This window comes from Lycium barbarum, chromosome 6 (genome assembly GCF_019175385.1).
Source record: "Lycium barbarum isolate Lr01 chromosome 6, ASM1917538v2, whole genome shotgun sequence".
In the NCBI taxonomy this organism is placed as follows: domain Eukaryota; kingdom Viridiplantae; phylum Streptophyta; class Magnoliopsida; order Solanales; family Solanaceae; genus Lycium; species Lycium barbarum.
The window spans coordinates 109560642-109581004 of record NC_083342.1 but is presented as its reverse complement, the minus strand read 5'-3'; the positions used below and the strand labels follow the sequence as shown (position 1 = coordinate 109581004).

Here is a 20363-nt window from a genome sequence, read left to right as displayed (position 1 = left end):
CATAATTTGTTAATCAAGTTTTAATTACATTATCTTGTGTAATTCAAGTTAATCACTTCACTCTAGACAGAATAGTAAGGAGAGAAATGTAGGTCCAAAAACTATTCAGATTGTTGCTAAAATTCATTCAACAATGGAATCCAAATCAATATCAATGGTGCTTACATCAAGCTTTAATTTAGTTGTGACTAAATCAAGCAGTGCATATATCTCATTTGATTTTGAATGGGATTTATCCTCTACTATAAACTTATGAATATCACCTCCCTCCTCAATGAAGCTGTACCCTGCTGCTTTTGTAATCTGGGAGGACTTCATCAGTTTCCTTAACCTTGCAACACCATCCCATCGACCAGCTCTTGCATAAATATTTGAGAGAATAACATAATTCCCAGGATTCCACGGTTCCAACACAGAAAGGAATTCGGCTGCTTTCTCAGCCAGTTCAACATTGCCATGGAAACTGCAGGCACCAAGCAGAGTTCCCCATATAACAGAATCAGGTCTTATTGGCATGCTTTGTGTAAGACCATAAGCTTCTTGCAATTTCCCGGCCCGGCCTAAGAGATCAACCATACAGCCATAGTGTTCCAACTTTGGAGCTGTGGAAAATCTTTGCTCCATCAAATTGAGGAGGTCCCAGCCCTTTGCTACCATGCCTCCATGTGTGCATGCTAAAATTGCTCCCACAAATGTTACATCATCAGGTGCATTTCCTTGTCCCTGTGTCAACAGTAGGACAATCACGTAAATTCCACTACAAAAGCTCATTCTTGCTGCTGTAATTTGATAGACACAATAACGACAAGGAAGAACGGAGAGAATATTTGCAAAGGCTTACCAGCATTTGGTTGAAAGGCCTTAGAGCCTCATCACCTTTTCCATGGACAGCTAACCCCATGATCATGGTATTCCAAGAACACAAGTTCCTCCTCCTACCAATCTCGTGAAACAGTTGCATTGCCCTATCAATTCTACCACGTTTCGTATACATTTCAAGCACAGCATTGCAAACAAACATATTCTTAAAGTATTCATTCACTATTGCATAAGCTTCAATCTTCTTCCCAACCTCAAGGGCCCCAAGATTCGCACAAGCTGGAAGAACACTAGCAATTGTCACTTCATTCGGCTTTACCCTTCTGTCTTTCTCCATTTCCTTATAGACATCTAGTGCATCCCCATACTTCCCGTTTTGTGAATACCGTGAGATCATTGCAGTCCAGGAAATCACATTCCTTGAAGGCATAACTGAAAACAATTTAAAAGCTTCTTCCACATTTCCATTCTTGGCATACTCTGCAATCAAAGAGTTCCACGTGGGCACATCCTTCATTTCCATCTCATCGAAGAGCTTTCGCGTGAAAGACAACAACCCCATTTTAGCATACATGTCAACAAGTGCAGTTAAGGTATAACTATCAAATTCAAAACCCCATTTGATGAAATGGACATGGAACATTTGGCCTTGAATAGGGCTCGTTTTGGTGCACGCGGCGAAGAGGAAAGTGAAGGAGTGTGGGTTAGGAGAGCAGCCTTGATGGCGCATTTGAATGTATAGAGAAAAACACTGGCTTGGAATGCCATGTGAAGAATAGGCTTGAATTACCTTGTTGTAGAGGAAAACTGTTGGTTTGGTAATATTGTCGAACACTTTGTGGGCGTATGGGATGTTTGGGATTTCAAGAAGCTTAGTGATCAAGAACTGGGTAAAGGACTAAAGTCAATGCCATTTCGGAGAGTGTGGGCGTGTATTTGTTTCAGTTGGTTCATAAGAAATGTTTGATGCGTCAATGCACCATGCAAAAATCTACCTTATAAGAGATTTAAATGGGGTGAAAAGTATGACATTTATGAAATCAGTAAAACTTGGAGATTCCAAACAACTGCACTTTTGTGCTTTGGATATGAAGCACTACCAAGTGCAGCTTAGTGCAAAAAAATAGAATGAAAGTTGGACATGATGACTCGCTAAGAACAAATTAAATTATTAATGAACTATGTGGCATCCACACACCTTGGTAACGCTTAATTATTTAATTATTTTGAGACGGGAGTATAAATGGAGAAACATGATCAATGACAATTCATATAGCTGATGTTAACTTGTTTGAGATTGATGCATAGTTGTTTTGTTGTAGGCACAGATTAAAGGTTGTAGAAAATTGACTTTGATATAACGTCTCAATCCCAAGCGGAATTTGGAGTAAGACTATATGGCTTCTCACTGACCAACTCACTTAAGTTAATCTCTTCTTTAGATCCATAATTGTATTGTGAGGATTCAGTCAATAGACTAGTTTTACCATGATTTTCAGCCTACTGCAATCCCATCATTTATTCGGGCTCTGGACTGAGCCCGGTAATATGACCAAGCTGATACAGGTGAAGTTTTAGAAACTGAATTTGATATAGCGAAATTTAGTTTGTAATGCTTATAGCTATTGGCAACTTTTTGGAATGATCAAAGATTTCTTCAGTTTTTAGTTCACGAGTTCATGTAAAAGGGATATCCTGTTATAACTTCTAGTAATATACAACAACACCACACACAGTGGCCAGTGTAATCCCTAATATAGTTAGGCATATTTCTCTTATATTAGGAGTAAAAACTATTCATTCTTGCTATTCCTTCCGAGCCCTGAATTCTTCAAGGTTATGGACTTGAATTGTTGTGTATGAGAGAAGAATTGAATTGCTATTCCAGAGAAGAGAAACATAAAGCATAGTATTGTTCAACTTGACGGAGAGGGGGTCCACTTTCTTCTGTATCTAAATCTACGTAGACACCCGAGAGATCTTCACAAGGCATGCTAAAATAAAATACTAAGAGGCACTGCAAGCGAGCAAAGAATTATGCTTTCATTTCTTTGTAATTGTTGGCTATTGAAAGAAAAGAATTACAGGAAAATAGAGAGGAAGAAAAATTAGAACTAGAGTTGAATGCAGTAGAGTACAATAAAGAAGAGAGCTTATGAGCTGAAGTTGAAAGTTCGATATATTTTCACGGCGATCTAAGACTACAATTTATAATAGAAAATACTAACTTCGAAACCTAAAGATAAGCAGAAAATCTGCTGAAAATAACAAAGTCCTAAAGACTAGGAAATACTATTTATTCAAAATTCAAATAGAAATCAACTCCTAAATACTAGGTCTAACTAGTTAGCTGGGTAAAACTTAATAAATTACTGCAGTAAAAAGATTTGAAGTTCTAAAGAAAATATTCAACACTCCTCCTTGCTTTAGGAACTGCAAAATTTTGGTCTTCTGTCTTGGAATCTTCACACTTGATAACTAAAAGTGACCTTGTGAATAAATCTGCAGATTCATCTTTGGACTTGTAGTGAATTAAATTCACTTTTCTACTTGATTACAACTCTTGACAACTAAAAATTTCTGGCATGTTTTCCTGCTCCGTTTGCATCTTGACTTCTTGTCAATTTTATTTTCCTAAAACATGGACAATTCCTTCATTGCTTCAATTCTTTTTGGAACATTGAAAGCTTTTTTAAGCCTCGCAGGTTCACGTTTTGCTTCTACTTTTTCAATTGGAGTATCATCTTCCAATTTTTTTAGCCTTTGATCTTTTGCTTGTTCTACAGGAACATCTTCCATTGGACCAAATGAGAAATTTTTACCTCTCATCTTAATTTTTGAAATTTCTTTTCCAGCAATATTATGATGAAACAATGCTTATCCTCAAAGGATACTTTGAATCCTTTTTCTACCAACTGACAAATACTCAACAAGTTCTGATCAATATTAGGTACATAAAGAACATTTGAAATTGTCTTATTACTTGAATTTGTTTTAATGACGACGGTTCCTTTTCATTCAACAAGAATCTGGTCACCATTACTGATCCTAACTTTGGATATTTCAGTGGACTTTAACTCTTTGAATAAACTCGTCATGGGTTATATAGTTAGTGCAACCGCTATCAATCAACCAAGCATTTGTTGAAACCTTACTGGATATACACTTTGCAACAAAAAGATGGACGTCTTCTTCTTCTTCATTGTCGACACGTGCATCTGTATCATGGTTCTGAGATTCGTTTTTGCAAATCACTGCTTCATAACCAAGTTGATTGCACTTGTTGCACTTTGCGTTTGGACTCTTCCAACATCTGAATGGTGGATGACCCATTTTGCCACAGTGCTGACAAGGTGGCTAACTTTTCAAATTTCTACCCCTGCTTTGAGTTTTGTGGCTGGCTGCTAAGGCTCCTTCAACCATACCATCTTGCCTCATAAGCCTCCTTTGTTCCTGTGCCTGGAAAGAATTTAACAACTTTGCCAAGGTAATCTTGGACAAATCTAGTGTGTTTTTCAAGGTAGTTATACATGTTTCATATCTTTCGGGCACTGTTACAAGAATATTTTCAACAATTCTTGAATCTTTAAATTCAGTGTGTTACACTCCATAATAATCCATGCTACTTGTATTAAGACAAGAAAGAATGAGTTAAGAAGGTTCAAGGAAAGTTAGTCGAGTTAGTAAGAATATCGTTATATATATATGGTTTCCTTAAGTATCCCAAGGTGACACGGTTACCTAAAGGATTTGAAATCGCACTATGAGTATGTATATGAGGTAATGCGAGTGACCTTTTAAAGTAATTGAGATTATTAGTAATGATATAGAGGATGGGCAAAAGATATGAATATACTTTTGCGATTGGAGTTTCGTCAAAGCTTTGTGAGTTCTCTAGTTATGTTTAAGGTTATTGTGATTCTCTGGACCCTTCGAGATGTGTATATGGATTTTTATTGATGTATATAAGTGTGTATATGTATGTATAAGAGGTTACATGAGGTTGGAAGAGGATTAGAAGTTAAACGAAATGAATTGGAATAACTTCAATAAAATTTCGGACCAGATTTTTAGCCCATATTGTTGGAGGCATATCTCCTTGTATATGAGTAGTTTTAAGGTGTTTCAAAAGCCTAAGATTAAGTTCATCGAGTCTAGTTTGCAACGCAACAAACCGCTCGTCAAAATAATATCGGGATAAGGAGATATGGACGATGCAAGTTGGATTATTAAGTGGGGATTTAGACTTAAATGTTCACAAATTTTGCACTAGTGGCCGTGTGGGGTCCACTAGCACATAACAAAATCAGATTTTCTTGCCCATGCTTAGTTGGGGGAACGTGTATGACTATATTGGGCAGCAAAATGGTCTCCTTGTTGACCAAAAGTTGCATGCCAACTCATTTCCCAACTAGACAAAGTGAACTTAGAGAGAGAGGCTCTCATCTTCACCAAGTGAAGGAGAGAGAGAGCCACGGCCAGCCATGGCATTTCCACCACCATTGCACGGCCAGCCCTTCTATTTTTCTTACCATTAAACCCCTAAAGTGTTCTACACATTCACCATTAAATTTCAAGTGAAGAAGAAACCATAAACATGCCATTCAAGCTCCTATAGCTCACGGCCAGATTTGGGTTCTTCAAGTAGATTCAAAAAATATATTTTCTTCAAGTGTTTCAACCCTTATCAAGGTGTATAGCAACGTGGAGTATCCATTGGAGCAACAAGAACAAGTATTAGTTCATTTCACAAGATTCTAGCAAAGTTAAGAAGCCAACTTGTTAAGGTAAGAGTTGATCATTTTCTATGTGTTTGATGATGAAGTTGAATCGTGTGGACTGTTTTAGGACGAATTTTGAGGTGTTGTGAATATGTAAATGTACATTGCATGTATGAAATTATGAATGTTGGTGTTGAAATATGATTATAGCCGAAGGGGCTGTTTTAGAGGTGAAGTTGTGTTGATATGAACATGTTGTTGTTTTGTTGAAGTATGGCCGTGTAGTGGACTGTTTTTGTGGAAAATAGTGAACTGATTTTACTTGGTATTTTGATGGTTGTTGTCATGAATTTTATGATGGGAATGAATTGAATGTGTTGCAGTATGGATAAATGAATGAAAAGCATGAAGTTGTTGTGGTTGTGTTGAAGCCGTGTAGGGGGCTGTTTTAGGAGAAGTTATGGACTGTTTTGTGCCATATTTTGATTGTTGTTGTTATGGACATTGTGGTGTATTGTATGCATGTTGAATATGTGAATTAAGGTGCTAAAGAAATGAATTATGTTGAAGCATACAAGCAGTCCAAAACAGTGGACTGTTTTAGTGCTAGAGGTGAATTTGTATGTGTTGAGTGCTGATTCTTGTTGTGAACGTTTAGTGAAAGTGAAGTGCAATGATTCAGGTCAAAATTGGAATGATTTGTGGGCTGTTATAAGAATGGAAATGATGCTAAAACAGTTCCAAGAATCATGAAAGTAATGTCATTAAACATGTTGTTGTCGTTGTAAGGTTTTAGTGTCGACAATGTAGTTATTTGCGTACGAATTTGGTGATATATTTATCGTGTGACTGCTGGTCGCATTTTACTAAAATTATATGAAATGAAGACATGAAATAATGTGTAAGAATCATATGTGGTTTGCTTGGTATGTTCGTAAACGTTCGCAAGAATTCCGGGCACCTTTATGTTGTTGGTTAGGGACTGTTTTGGGCGTGTTGTTGGTTAGGGACTGTTTTGGACGTGTCGTGGTTAGGAACTGTTTTGGACATGTTGTCTTCTTTAAATTTGAAAGACTAATGATAGTTAAGAATATATATTGTATTTACGTTGTTTGGGTTGTTGTAAAGTTGCTACACGAAAACGTTAAGGCTACGGATTATTAGGAGTAACTAGAGAATGTAATAGCCGTATGTGAATCGTTATGGAACGTTGTGAATGTGGGCTATTTGGAATGTTATGTGGGCTGTCCGGATTGGTATTGAACATATGATTATTGATGTTGGATCGGTTGTATGTAGTTGGTTTGAATGCGAACGAAACGTGGTCTAAATGTTTGAAAGGGATTGTTAACGTTAAAGTACGTATTGAATTCCCTCGTAGACTAATCGTAGCTCTTGATATCTTGATATAGGATAAGTACCATTGGGCAGCAAGTACAAGTATAATACGACTAAACGCTAAAGGTATGTAAAGCCTATTCCTTCTTTCTTTTGGCATGTCCTAGACGTAAGTATGAAATGGTATGAACCTTGGGGTAAATTCTATTCTCTAGTTCCATGCATGACTTATGATTCTATATTTCCTTAATGCTATTGTCACGAGCCTACTATATGATTGACTAATGAATGATGTATAGAAGTTCCTACTCTTAAAAGAATGGCATGAATAGAAGCATACTTGACTTTCAAAAACTACATCATGGAAATTGATACATGTGCATGAAAGCTGAAACGTTCCTTGCTATGGCTTGTAATGAGAGTTGTAAAGAATTGAATATGATTATTATCCTAATACTTTCGAGCTGGTTAGTTGCTTATCTATTGAGTCTCAAAAGATGAATTGCATCTATGTGGTTGCTTATTATTCTGCTCGTGCTTACCGTTATTGTCACGACCCGACTAGGGGGCCACGACGGTGCTACCCCACCCGGGCACCCCCTTATCATGCATATCATAACATCTAGGTGAACCATAATTCATTTCATGCATTTTAAATCATTAATCAAGCTAGTCCCATTGGACGACCATCATCAATTAACATATCATGGGCATCTATGCCATGTCAAATATACAAGGCCGACGAGGCCAACAAAAGATATACAAAACATAGGCCGACATGGCCAAACATCTCTACCCACATACACATGACTACGAGCCTCTAAGAGTATGACATATCATGAGCGGGACAGGACCCCGCTATGCCCATAGTTATATACACAAAAGAATGAGTACCCAAAAGATATGGCTCCGAAGGAAATGGAGCTCTCTATGAAATCTTCAAATAGGCAGCTATGGGTCAAGTCTGTCTCCCTGTGCACCTGCGGGCATGACGCAGCGTCCACAAACAAAAGGACGTCAGTACGAAGAATGTACTGAGTATGTAAAGCATGATTAACATTGATATACAACATAATGAACAATATATGGAATAGCATAGGAGGGGAGACAATAATATCATCATCATCATGTCGCTTACTTACTCACATCGTCATTCGTGCCCCATAATAAAACTCGTACCATGCTTGTGCTCGTATTAGTGTACATATCCTCATTCGTATTCTTATACATAGTCTCATCACATTCTTTTACATAATATATATACATACATAATCATTTCGTATACATGGCATTTACATAGCGTACCCGACCTCATTGGATCAGTATTTCATATACATACTTGGCCAACCAAGGCTCAATGTTACTCATACCTGGCCCTACCAAGGCTTCAGGGTTATCCGTACCATCTGCAGATGTGTGCGCGCGTTTCGAAATCGTATACATATTCTATACATATTCATACACATATATTCTACCCGGCGTTATAAGCTCGGGGTTTCATTATAGCCCTTCATGGGCACGTATGAGCATAACAGCCCGTAGGCACTTTTAGCATCATTATTATCACCATCATCATTACTATCATTATCGTTATTGTTACTTCTATATCGTAGTCCTACTCGTCACCTGAGGTGCGTAGCGCATTCGTAGTACCAATCAAGGATAGTGAGCTTATGAGCTCGGAATGTGAAACATTTGTAGTCAACATGCTCATATAGAGGGATTAGGAGTTTGGCCAAAGAACCATGCCTTATGAAAGAAGGGTTAGCCTTACATACCTCTTTGTCGAATTATTCTACACTTGCACGTACTCCTTCGATGCTCACGTTTCTACCTTCATTAAGGCCATACTATCATTAGTATCGATAACTAGTGCACATGGCTAGAACTAGAGAAAATTGGACAGCATCTCCTTTATCTATACAACATTTGTCCATATCATAATTCAACCCCAAACGTCAACAACACATTTATAATATCATTTCCATGGCCATTAATCATCTACATTATCCACATTCTCAATTCACTTCCATTTGTCCCTATTTAGGGTCACAACACCCAACTTCGTTCATCCATATACAATGTTTATTTCATGATCTTAACGTCATTTATAACACACTCATATCACAATACAACAACAATCATGATTCAATTCAAACTATGTCTCAAAAACGTCACTATTCATCATTCATGTCCTAGTGGACCATGTTTTCTACAATCCATGCATTTTAATTCTCCAACACCGTAAACATCATATAAAAATCATGAATCTTACCTTAGAAGTTGTAGGGACAAGCTTTTGTTGATAATACTCCACTTTGAGTAAAACCCTAGTTTTTCTCCATTTGGGTTTCTTGACTTTAGATGATCCTTGATGGGTTTCTACCTTGGATTTACTTGTTTAATGTGGTTGATGGATTAATACCCTTGAAAACTTGTACAAAAGTTGTAGAGAGATGTTTTAGAGAGAGAGAGGAAATGTGGAAATGATTTTCATGAACTTGGTCTTTATTTATTAAATCATCACCGAACTGTCGGGTTCCATTATACGGTCCATTATACGGTCCGTATAATAGACCGTGAAATGGGTCTGCCCAGCACCCCTTCACTGTGACTACTTGACGGTCCGTTATACGGTCCGTAAAACAGTTTTACGGTCCGTATAACTGACCGTAAAACGTTACCAGTGAGCAACCTTTCACTGTGACCATTCGACGGTTCGTTATACGGTCCGTATAACTGACCGTAAAATTCCACCAGCAACCAACCTTCACTGTGATGGTTTTACGGTCCACTATACGGTCCGTATAACATTCTACGGTCCGTATAATGAGCCGTAGAACTCATCAGTCACTGAACTTAGTTTCGCCACTTCGTTTGATCTCCGATCCTCATGGAACCTTCTTAACACTTGTTTAACACTTCAATACTAATCTAAGGGACGTTATAACTCTTTCCCAAAATGCCCTTAAGTCATCATTAACCCGATACTCGTATTTCGCTAGTTCATTCACTTGCGTACCAACGGAAGATTTTTCCGAGGTGTAACAGTTATATCCTTCACTGAGTCCCGGGCCAGGACACGTTTTCGTGCGCATATTTACTATATTAATCACCGAGTCCCTCACTAGAGGGTCGGGACACGTTATATATATATATATATATATGATATGATGATGTGATGATATGATGATATGGAGATGGTGGCCAGGAGGGCATATTCCTTATTACCGAGTCCCTCAGGAAAGGGCCGGGACACGTCTATGTTTATGTTTATGATGCTATGATTTTAATTACCGAGTCCCTCACTAAAGGGCCGAGACACGTCTATGTTTATGTTTATGATGATATGATTTTAATTACCGAGTCCCTCATTAAAGGGCCGGGACACGTTATACATGTTATATACAGAATGATTATGCAGTATTGATTACAAAACACTATGATGATATTGACATGAGAATGATACAGATGAAATATGTTCAAAGGCAAGTTTTTATGAAATTCTGTTGGTTGCATTGAGTCCTATACACCTTATCTCCATATGAGTCTATCACTATGTTTCATGCTTTACATGCTCAGTACATATTCCGTACTGACCCCCTTTTCTTCGGGGGGCTGCGTTCATGCCCGCAGGTACAGACGTTCGTTTCAGAGATCCGCCAGCTTAGGATACCTATTCAGCTATTTTGGACTGCTCCTTTGTTCCGGAGCCTAGCTGGTGGTATAACTCCCTTATGTTGTATCTATAAGTATTTATTCGGGGTACGGCGGGGCCCTGTCCCGCCATATGATACGGTCATTACTCTTAGAGGTCTGTGGACATCTGTGTGGGTCTGTATATAGTTGTTGTTGCGTTATATGAACATGACTTATGTTTGGGGCGTACCCATTCATAATGGCAGCCTTATCGACTTGCATATATATGTATGTTTGGTATGTTGCATATCGTGGCAGCCTTGTCGGCTTGCGTATATATATATGTGTTGTTGTTGAAAAGTTTTAACTCCTCAGAAGACATGTGCATATGACATACAGAATTGTGACAACTTTAGAATAACGTCTTGTCTTTTCTAAACAAATGAGTTCATGATATGCTAGCTGTAAATGACTATAGTTAACAAGTGACATGAGTGTCCAATTCGGGCACTAGTCACGGCCTACGAGGTTGGGTCGTGACACAGTGTCTAGCAAGGATTGTTAACAATGCCAAGCAATCTGTCCGTGTACTCTTTGACAGTCTCAGACTCTTTCATTCTCTGCAGCTCGAACTCCCTTATCTAATTTAATACTTGCATCCCTCGTATTCTTTCATCTCCAGTATATTCTTTCTTCAAATAATCCCAAATTTCTTTTGGTGATGTGAGAGACACAATTCTCGTGAAAATAGCTGTTGAAACAGCAGGAAACAAAGTTGCTTTCGCCTTGGACTTCTTGGTTTTCTTTTCCTTGTGACTCTTGATTTGGGCCATGGTGGGATTGTTTGGCAGCGGATTAGTTTCATTATCCTCTTCCATGGCTTCCCAAAGATCAAGGGCCTCCAAGTAAGTTTTCATTCTAACAGCCCATAATTGGTAATTTTCACCATCGAAAGCAGGAGGAGCCATTCGTGAAAAATTATTTTCGGAATCCATTTCTTTACTCACAAGTCCTTTAAGAAAAAAGGCTCTACATACCAATTGTTGGTTTTTGAAAGAAAAAAATTACAGGAAAATAAAGAGGAAGAAAAATTTAACAATTAGAGTTGAATGCAATAGAGTATAAGAAAGAATAGAGCTTATGAACTGAAGTTGAAAGTTTGATATATTTACGCTGCAATCTAAGACTACAATTTATAATAGAAAATACTAACTTCAAAACCTAAAGATAAGCAGAAAATCTGCCGAAAATAACAAATTCCTAAAGAATAGGAAATACTATTTATTCAAAAATTCAAATAGAAATCAACTCCTAAATACTATGTCTAACTAGTTGACTGAGTAAAACTTAATAAATTAGCAAATATTCAACAGTAATAATCTGAAGAGGTAACAGACCTTATAAATATAGTGAGATTCAAACATGCGTGTAAAGCTAGGTGATGAACAGTTTTCTATAAGAATGATAGAAACGAAAAAATAATAAGATAGAGAGAGAGAAGACTGCCAGTTAGCGAGGATCCCGTCCTCCTAAGCTCACGACAACCAAGTGTAACAAGAAACAAAAGAATCAATAAGCTATTACTTTCATCAGTAAAGAATTCAGAATATATTACAGCTGAATCAATTGGCTACGACTTAGATGACTAAAGAATACATATTATACAAAAAGGGCATGAGCGACCACTCTGTCATGGGGAGGTCAGTGCAAATTGCTTGTTTCCCGCTGACACATAAATCAGGTTTTATCAAAGATAAAGAATCAAAACCTGAAGTATTTGATTGTTACTCAACCCCTATTCTTAAGAATGCAAAAAAATCAAAAGAAAAAAAAAATTATGTTGCCTGCGGTTCTTGAGTCTAACTGTCACCAATTTCTTCATCTACATGGACTGTGTGCCCGTAACGATCATGGTTCTGCCGTTAGAAAAAAGAGGACTGATCATGAAGCACATTCAACTGAGCAAGTACCTTTGCTGCTAAAGATTTGATGTTGCTAGTTCCTCGTTGTGTCAAGTCAACTAAAGGCATCTGAGCAGAGGATTCATACATCTGCTTGTATTCCAGCAACCTAAAAATTCTTTCTAATGAGTTCAGAACCTTTTGTTGCAGTTCGGGGGAAGGACTACCTAGTAGCTTTATCATTGATGGTATGGCATTTTCTTCAGCAAGAACTTTAGCACCACTTTGAAGTTTTTCATCCTTAATTAAAGTCAATAAGGCATCTAAAGAAGCTTCACAGGCTCCAGGATCTGGATCCCCAAGAACCCTCACCAGAGGTCCCACCGCCCCAGCCTCTACCAAACAAAATGAAGTTTCCAGTGTGCATATCCCTCGGTGAACAGGGCAAAGTTCTACTTGTGAAGGTGAGAAGCACCATAACCTGTTACGCCTTGGGATTGGACGACTCAGTGTTTGTGAATTCTCTGAAAGCTGTGCAAGACAAACTGCAGCTCGTTTTTTTGTCAAGCTTGTTCCCAGGTCTAGCAGCCGCACCAGCTTGGGAACAAGGCCAGCTACCCTCTGTGTTTGCTGGTTTATTGAGACGGTGAAATGACATAATGCCCCAACAGCATTTTCTACCAACTGAAGCTTACAGGAACTCTTATGCTTTACCTCAGGAAGAAATCTGGAAAACACTGGAAGTCCTTCCGCTGCAAAAAGCCACTCAGAGACTTGAGGAGATTGGGGAAGGTGGGAGATGATCCCCATTGCACAAGCAATCTCTTCTTCGTCCTCAGAAGTCTTGATGATCTTAAGTAATATTTCAATGAACTTTTGGTCCACGTGCTCCTGGATCATAGCTTCATCGCCATTTTCAATCAAGCAACAGAATAATTTGACTGCATCTGACCGAACATTTGAATTGCCATGCTCAAAGAATTGCACTAGCACTTGGACAGCTGAGCACTGTGGATGCAACATTATCAGTGTTGAGTGGGATTTTTTTTTAGAACTAGACATAAAATACTTAAGGAGCTACCATCAACACCAAAGCTACCACTATTTTAAGTGGGAAGCATAAAGATAGCAGAAAACGTGTCAAGTGCAGAGCACAACTTACACGTTAATGTGTTTAACATTGAGGAAGGTGCATAAGTGGGTTGTTTTAACTATATAATATTATGAAAAAGTAGAGAAGCAATTAATTTTTTAATTTAGGAAGTGGTCAGCTTTTGCATTATGAAATAAACCCCATGTTTGCAAGAATGGGCCTTATTTAGAACACATCATTCCATTCAAAAGAAGGGAGTCATCAAGACTTCCTAGTTCAACTTTGTGAGTGTAGGAACTAATTGCTGATATTCTTTGATTGACAAAACTAAAGAGAAGAACAGAAAACGATTTCACATTTTGTAGGTTCCGAGCTTTTGAAGGGAAAATTTCATAGATTTCATGAAATATTTGTGTAGAAATATCCAAAAATCCTTTATTAGCATCAAGGAGCTTGACAGCAGGAGCAATAAATAAAATCCTAAGAGGTGAATACCTGTGCTAGCTTTGCCTTGACACTAGCAGCAGATGGAGACTTGCACATGGCGCAGAAAGCCTGGAGAATGCTTTGCTGCACAGCTGGGCCATTCACGTTAACTAGGGAAAAGAGTTCATAAATGTCTTCATCAGCATCAAACAGTGAAACCTGTGTTTCAATGCTTGCTGAGAAGGCAAGTTTTGTAATAGTGGCTGCTACAAGTTCCCGCAGACTTTGGGAAGATGTGTGACGGTACAACGTATCAAGCAGTGGACGCATAACACCTTTCCTGATCATTTCCTGTCCATTCTTTGGTAAACTAGAGAGGTTTAGAAGGGCTTTCACACCTGCTTGTTTTACTTCAATTTCACCATGTGACAACAAGGAAAGAAGGGAATCTAGAACTCCCTCTTCAAATAGAGATGACTTATTGTGATCTGTCAACTCCATCTCTCCTAAGGTTTTTGCCATTCGGAACTTAACATCACTGGATCCTGTTAGGTAAGGAGAAGAAAGTGAGTAATGGTAATGATTTGAGTACTCCATAACTAAGAAATTATTAGAGCGACTCTGATACAAGAAGATGTTGAATGCATTTGAATTCTTTTGTCATCACTCCTATTAGTGGACATAACTGTACAATTTCTACATGTATTGGGAACTTTCAGCAACATTATATTGAGAAAAAACAGATGCTGTTGACAAACTTGTAACTGATACCTTACTATTATTACAAAGAAACCGAGAATTCTTCTATGCTCAGTAACAAGTATGGAAACATTCTGACCGGAAAAGAGTCAATGTAGCACAGATTACATATACATTTGTTAAAAGCAGGAGAACTTTACAATTTAAAATTGTCATGACAGGACATAAGAAGGCATTACAAACTCAATTTGTGCCAAGGAACAATTTGTCATACTACACAATCTCAAATATCTGCAGTGCTTGCTTAAAAGGAGTACAAGATCTACATAACAAATAATAATGCTATTGGTTTAATGTGGAAAGTTTTCTGGTGCCATCCTCCATTAAATTGGTTAGGTTTATCACAATATGTAAGGATCCCGAATTTAAACAAAGAAAAGAAACAACTGTTCTAATCAAGCTCCCAAATCTTGGTAATTGCCATGCAAACTGAGAAAGATTCGGCAGCAGCGACAAAGTTAACTATTCTCAGGTGTCTGTATATTCAACAAGTTAGCTAAACCAAAAACTAGAAGCTACATCAGAAAAGTGTAGGTGTTCTTAGAGGTCAAAGAAGGTAATATGATTGAGAAACTAACCTGAAGAAAGACGTTGCAACAAGTACTTGAAATAGTTAGCCTTGGCCATCAGGATAACATTGTCATCAGAAAATGAAATGTTCTCCAAAACGTCCCTTGCATCTTTGGCGGCTTTGTTGTCATCACAGCTTGACATAGTAACTAACAGAAGTATGCAACCTTGAACTTTCCCAATGGACTCCTGAACTGACTTACAATTTGACAACTCCAGTAACAATGCTACTGCTGACTTCCTTTCACCAATGCGACGTCCAAGTGAGTGAACAATAGATTCCAATGCACTATCAGCTTCAGCAATTCTTTCCTGCAATACACCTCATGTGAGAGCCTTCACCAACTCTTTAAACTATCAAGTTTGCAGGTATGTGATATTATACACTGAGAGTGATACAAATACGGAGTAATTGATTTTGATCTTATTCCATATGCAAGTAATAAAAAATGACTTCATGCCCGTTTACTAACTAATGTTATTGGATGTCAAAAAAATAAATGAGCTCTTATTTGACATTGTATTGGACCTAATTCCAGTCTCTGCGAGAAGCATGACATTTCAACATCACGCGTCTGAAACCATAAGTATATGTAGGAAAAATACAGAAAAGCACCGAGATCTAAATACCAAAAAAGCAGGGTTCCAGGTCAAGGGAAATACACATACATACACGTGGAGAGTCATACTCTCCTCAAGGGTGTTAATTGAGCAGAGGTTTGAACTACACAATTTTGCATTATCATATCAAACTTGACAGGATTTTTAGTATGGTAGATGTGATATTTTCCTGCATACACATCAGCTCAATGGGTAGGCCTATGAAACTGTCAGATCTAGAATCATACAAAACTGTTAGAAAAAACGTATCACATTCCTAACAAAAAGCATGGGAAGCTACAAATAATGAACCATCAAATTTCTACATGCTAATTTCCACAAGCCCAAAAATGCACTTTTTAACCTAAACGCAAATGAGATACTATATAGGTTCTCTCTCTCTCTAAAGAAAATAACTTGTCTAGATTTTCAAATGCATTTCGGCAAAAATATGTCTAACATCAGCGATTAACTGGGAGAGATCCTCATTGCGCTAGAAGTCTAGTACTGCAGTTAACTTGAACTAACAGCCGTTTTTACTGTCAGTACCCTCTTGGGCTTGCCATGATACTCAAATTTTTTTGCCCCAACCATGGTGACATTGTCGGATGAATATGAACAAAGTCAATATCTTTGGTCAGCTATTTTCACAAAAAATTTAAAATTAAGACTTGAACCTAGTGACAACTCTCAACACATACACTGTCTTCAAGTTCCATTTCCCAACAAGTTGAGAGTTTAATAATCTCACTACATAGAGAAAGCAGAGATAAGGTGATCTTAGTAGGCCCTCAAAGTAAAGAGGACCTATAATTTTTCGAAAAGAATAAAAGTACCTTAGTATCATCACCATCCTTTGCTAGTACGCAGAGCACCTCAAGAACAAGATTCCTGATATCCCTACTTTTCAAACCCAGTAGCTTGATTAGATTAGGAATATAGTCCTCCATAATAACCCATTCTCGATGTATTTCTCTCTGCTCACAAATATCCCTTAGCTGTTCCAGGCAATTGAGAACTTCTTCCTCCTTGGTGGATGATAGTTTCAATTTCAAGGAAGCAATAGTGATCATTGTATTTCGGTCTTTCCATTCCTCAATTGACTGTCGCAGAGTTTTATTCGGCCGCAACATTGTATTGTTCAAAGGTGTAGATGTCATAGGACACAAATTTCCCTCTGCCAACCACTTCTCTATTGCACACCTTTCAAAAGTATGCCCTGAAGGAGTCTCAACAGGATCAGTCATAACCTCACGAGTGATTGGGCAATAGAATGACAAAAGTGGTTCCAAAGGTTGATTGCCCAATGATTTCCGCTTTGTGAAGTACTTCTTTTCTTTTTCCTGGCGAGATGTTGCAGCGTCCGCCCTTTCTAGCAGAGCAATTATTTGGTCCATCTGCAACGCTTCAGCCTGATCTTTCCTTAACCGTGCATTATCTATTTCATTTTTGAATTCTTCAAATTCTCTTCTTAAAGCTGAGCTTTCAGTTGAAACTCCAACAGCCTCCGCAATTGAAACAAACAATTTGTTGGCATAGGAGCGATCAACATTTCTCTGTTGCATACCTGACTCTATCTTCTCTAAAATCTCTTCTTCAGCTATAGCTGTTTTAAACTCCGCTGTACGCATACTATCGATCAGCTGGACAATCTCTTCCTTTATACCCGAAGAAATGTCAAGAGAAGCTAAAGGAATGCAACTTAATGCACGGCTAATTTCCCTGGTGATATTTTCTATCCGCTTTGAAATAGACCGACAACTCAATAAGAGATAGACCTTGTTTTTCTTACTGCATTCTGAGATAAGTTGCCTTGCCTCCACTGTCTGTCGGTTAAGAATTTCTATAACATTTTCCCAGGGTGTGGAATCATTAATGTTTTTCCTATTGATCTCCTTAAGAAAAGGAACAATACGATTCAGATAAGCTGAAAGTTCTGCAAAACTCTTTTTCTCTATAAAGACATTCTTGGAAGTAAGTACTAACTCAATGATGACCTCTATAGTTGAAGAGAGGAGTCCCGCAAACGGACCAAAAGAAGGACCCCCAATCACATCTGGCGCCATGCTTCACCCACGAAAAACAGTCAAGGACCAGAATGGAGGCTATCCCATGTGAATCTGATCAATCTAGGAAGTCTACAGTCAATCTAGCAAGTAATAGTTCCACTGGAGGAAAAGCCTTGACTTTGCTTCATCTTGCCTCAAGAAACCTTCATTATAGTTTCCAAGCATCCAAATCAGAACAGCCACTTAAAGTTGGAAACACACACAAAATATTCTAGCCACATCTCAGGATTAAAAGTTAATGGGGTTGGATTTCATCTCCAAACTATATATATGCTTGTGAATTCAAAGCAAGGCAGGCAAACTATCTTTTGGTTTTAGCTTGAAAACTCAAAAGGCTGGAATTTTGGTAAAAGTTTCTCAATTTTAAACCTTTTCAAGAACATGAAATAAAAAATGCTAAAGATCAAGAAAAGGAATTTATGGGTTATGTTTATACATTCATCTGAAGCAAAAATGAACAGAAACAGCAGCAACGAGACTTGTCTAAGTCAACGAAAATCATAGTAAGAAGATGACCTGATTAAGGGTTACAAAGTCTTGGCAAGAATTGGAAAATTTTGACAGCCCAACTCAAAGGATCAGAAGCTTTGTTGACCTGAAAAAACCAAACGGAAAAAATGGAGACCCAACTCCAAGATACATGGTATTTTTTAGAGTTACCAAGAAACAAAATGCAGGCGAAAATTCCAGGAAGTTATAATAAGACCATTAATAATTCACAGAAACATTGGCTTGAGGAAAAGCCACAGGATTGGCCCAACAGAAGCAGCTTAACTAACTAAGTATATGAGAAATTGCATTGAACATTCCAAGTGGTCCAGTACATGACTTGGTGGTAGTAGTAGTAGTAGTATTATTATTTAGGGTGTATTTTTGCATTGACTCGTTCCCATTAAATATTGTAATTGCTCTGATTGGGCAAGTTTCTGTAGGGCATCTTCCATATTTTTTCTTTTTTTTTATTTTTAAATATCTAATTACATATCTAATTATTGCCTCCGTTTAAATTTATTTTGTCTTACTTTCTTTTTTAATCTGTTTAAAAAAAATATCTATTTTTTTTTACAACTCTTCAATCTCAACTTTTGATATGTCATGTTTAAGACCACAGGATTATAGAATATTTTTGGTACATTTGACATATTTTTATTTTAAGATCACAAAATTTAAAAATATTAATTATTTTTTAAACTCTGTGTCAAGTCAAAATTAGAAAACAAATTGAAACAAAAGAAGCATTAATTTCTAATTATCGGAATTTTGACCTTTTCACGTCATGAAGTTACTGGAAATGCTTTGTTTGGACAGTGGACTCGAGCTGTTGACTTATGAAAGGGGGAAAAAACATCCTATTGTGTGTCGTAGAGGCAGAAGGTCACGGTCGTGTTTCAAGGGGAAAAGCGCGTTCATGATTTGGCTTAGATTTCCTCTGGAAAATCTTTAATATTTATCGGAATGGACGGTAGTTTCTCACCTTATTTACTTTTGAGCATCTCTAGCCATGTCTGAAAAATTGAGAACAGAAAAATGGGACAATAACATATTATAACAAGTTGTATTATGTATTTAATTTTACGAGGGTTACAATCTTTAAAGAATTTGCAATTTTAGGAGTCCCTTACGAATCTTCTCTTCATAACTAAGGGGTCGTTTGATAGCTGATTTGGAGGTGAGTTATGCAGGTAGTAAATTCTATAAGTTATGAGAAAACTTATGTATTAATTTATGCAAGATAGAGGTGGAATAACTAAATCTTACATAAAATAATACATAAATTCCCTCAAAACTAATCCTTGTATTACTAATACATGCATAACTCTAATCAGCTACCAAACGACCCCTAAATTTAAGAGCCTTTCAACTTGACCTTAATTTGATGAAGTTAGTTTGATTCAAATGTCTGAAAGCTTGATCTCAAACTTGTATTAGCATCACAAACATTTTAATATAATCGTCACGAACAAGGTGAGATTCAACTGTCGCAAAATAGATGGGTTGAACTCACAAGTTTGAATGTTCCTTTAAATCTTGGCTTATTTCTTAATTTTGGAAATTTGAAATATTTATATAAAACGCTTGAAACTTATGGAGAAAAATACTTGAAGTATTTATTCTTCAGACCTCTCACTTGTGATTTCTAATGATCCTTTGAGCTTAAGCAGAACTCTATTTTGTAGTTGTGAAAGATAAACTGTGATTAGAACAAATTGTTTTTCTTTAATTTAATTGGTCTACAGATCAAGTAGATTGAACCAGTAATAAAATCACATCTAATTGGCCAAACCCCCGAAACATGTCACTTGTAATTATCCACTTTTATTTGATTTGGCACGCCACGTATATATATAAAAGAGAGACAGCCCGGTGACATGGCGCTCTTCTATGCCAGACTGCCAGTATTGTTATTTATCTTTTTTCACATTTTTTT

At 37.4% G+C, this 20363-nt stretch overlaps 1 protein-coding gene and 1 pseudogene across 1 annotated transcript; both read right to left on the bottom strand.

Moving 5' to 3' along the window:
• Window positions 1–50: 50 nt before the first annotated feature.
• Window positions 51–2476, bottom strand: LOC132645407 (pentatricopeptide repeat-containing protein At5g08510-like; annotated as a pseudogene).
• A 9592-nt stretch (window positions 2477–12068) lies between these two features.
• LOC132645405 (U-box domain-containing protein 44-like) lies at window positions 12069–18781 on the bottom strand. The gene is made up of 5 exons (XM_060362371.1): window positions 18452–18781; window positions 16703–18078; window positions 15275–15578; window positions 14007–14482; window positions 12069–13426 (listed from the first exon to the last, which is right to left on the bottom strand). Exons 2-5 carry the CDS (start codon window positions 17930–17932, stop codon window positions 12440–12442), a joined length of 2997 nt encoding a protein of 998 aa, XP_060218354.1. The 5' UTR covers window positions 17933–18078; window positions 18452–18781; the 3' UTR covers window positions 12069–12439.
• Window positions 18782–20363: the final 1582 nt, after the last annotated feature.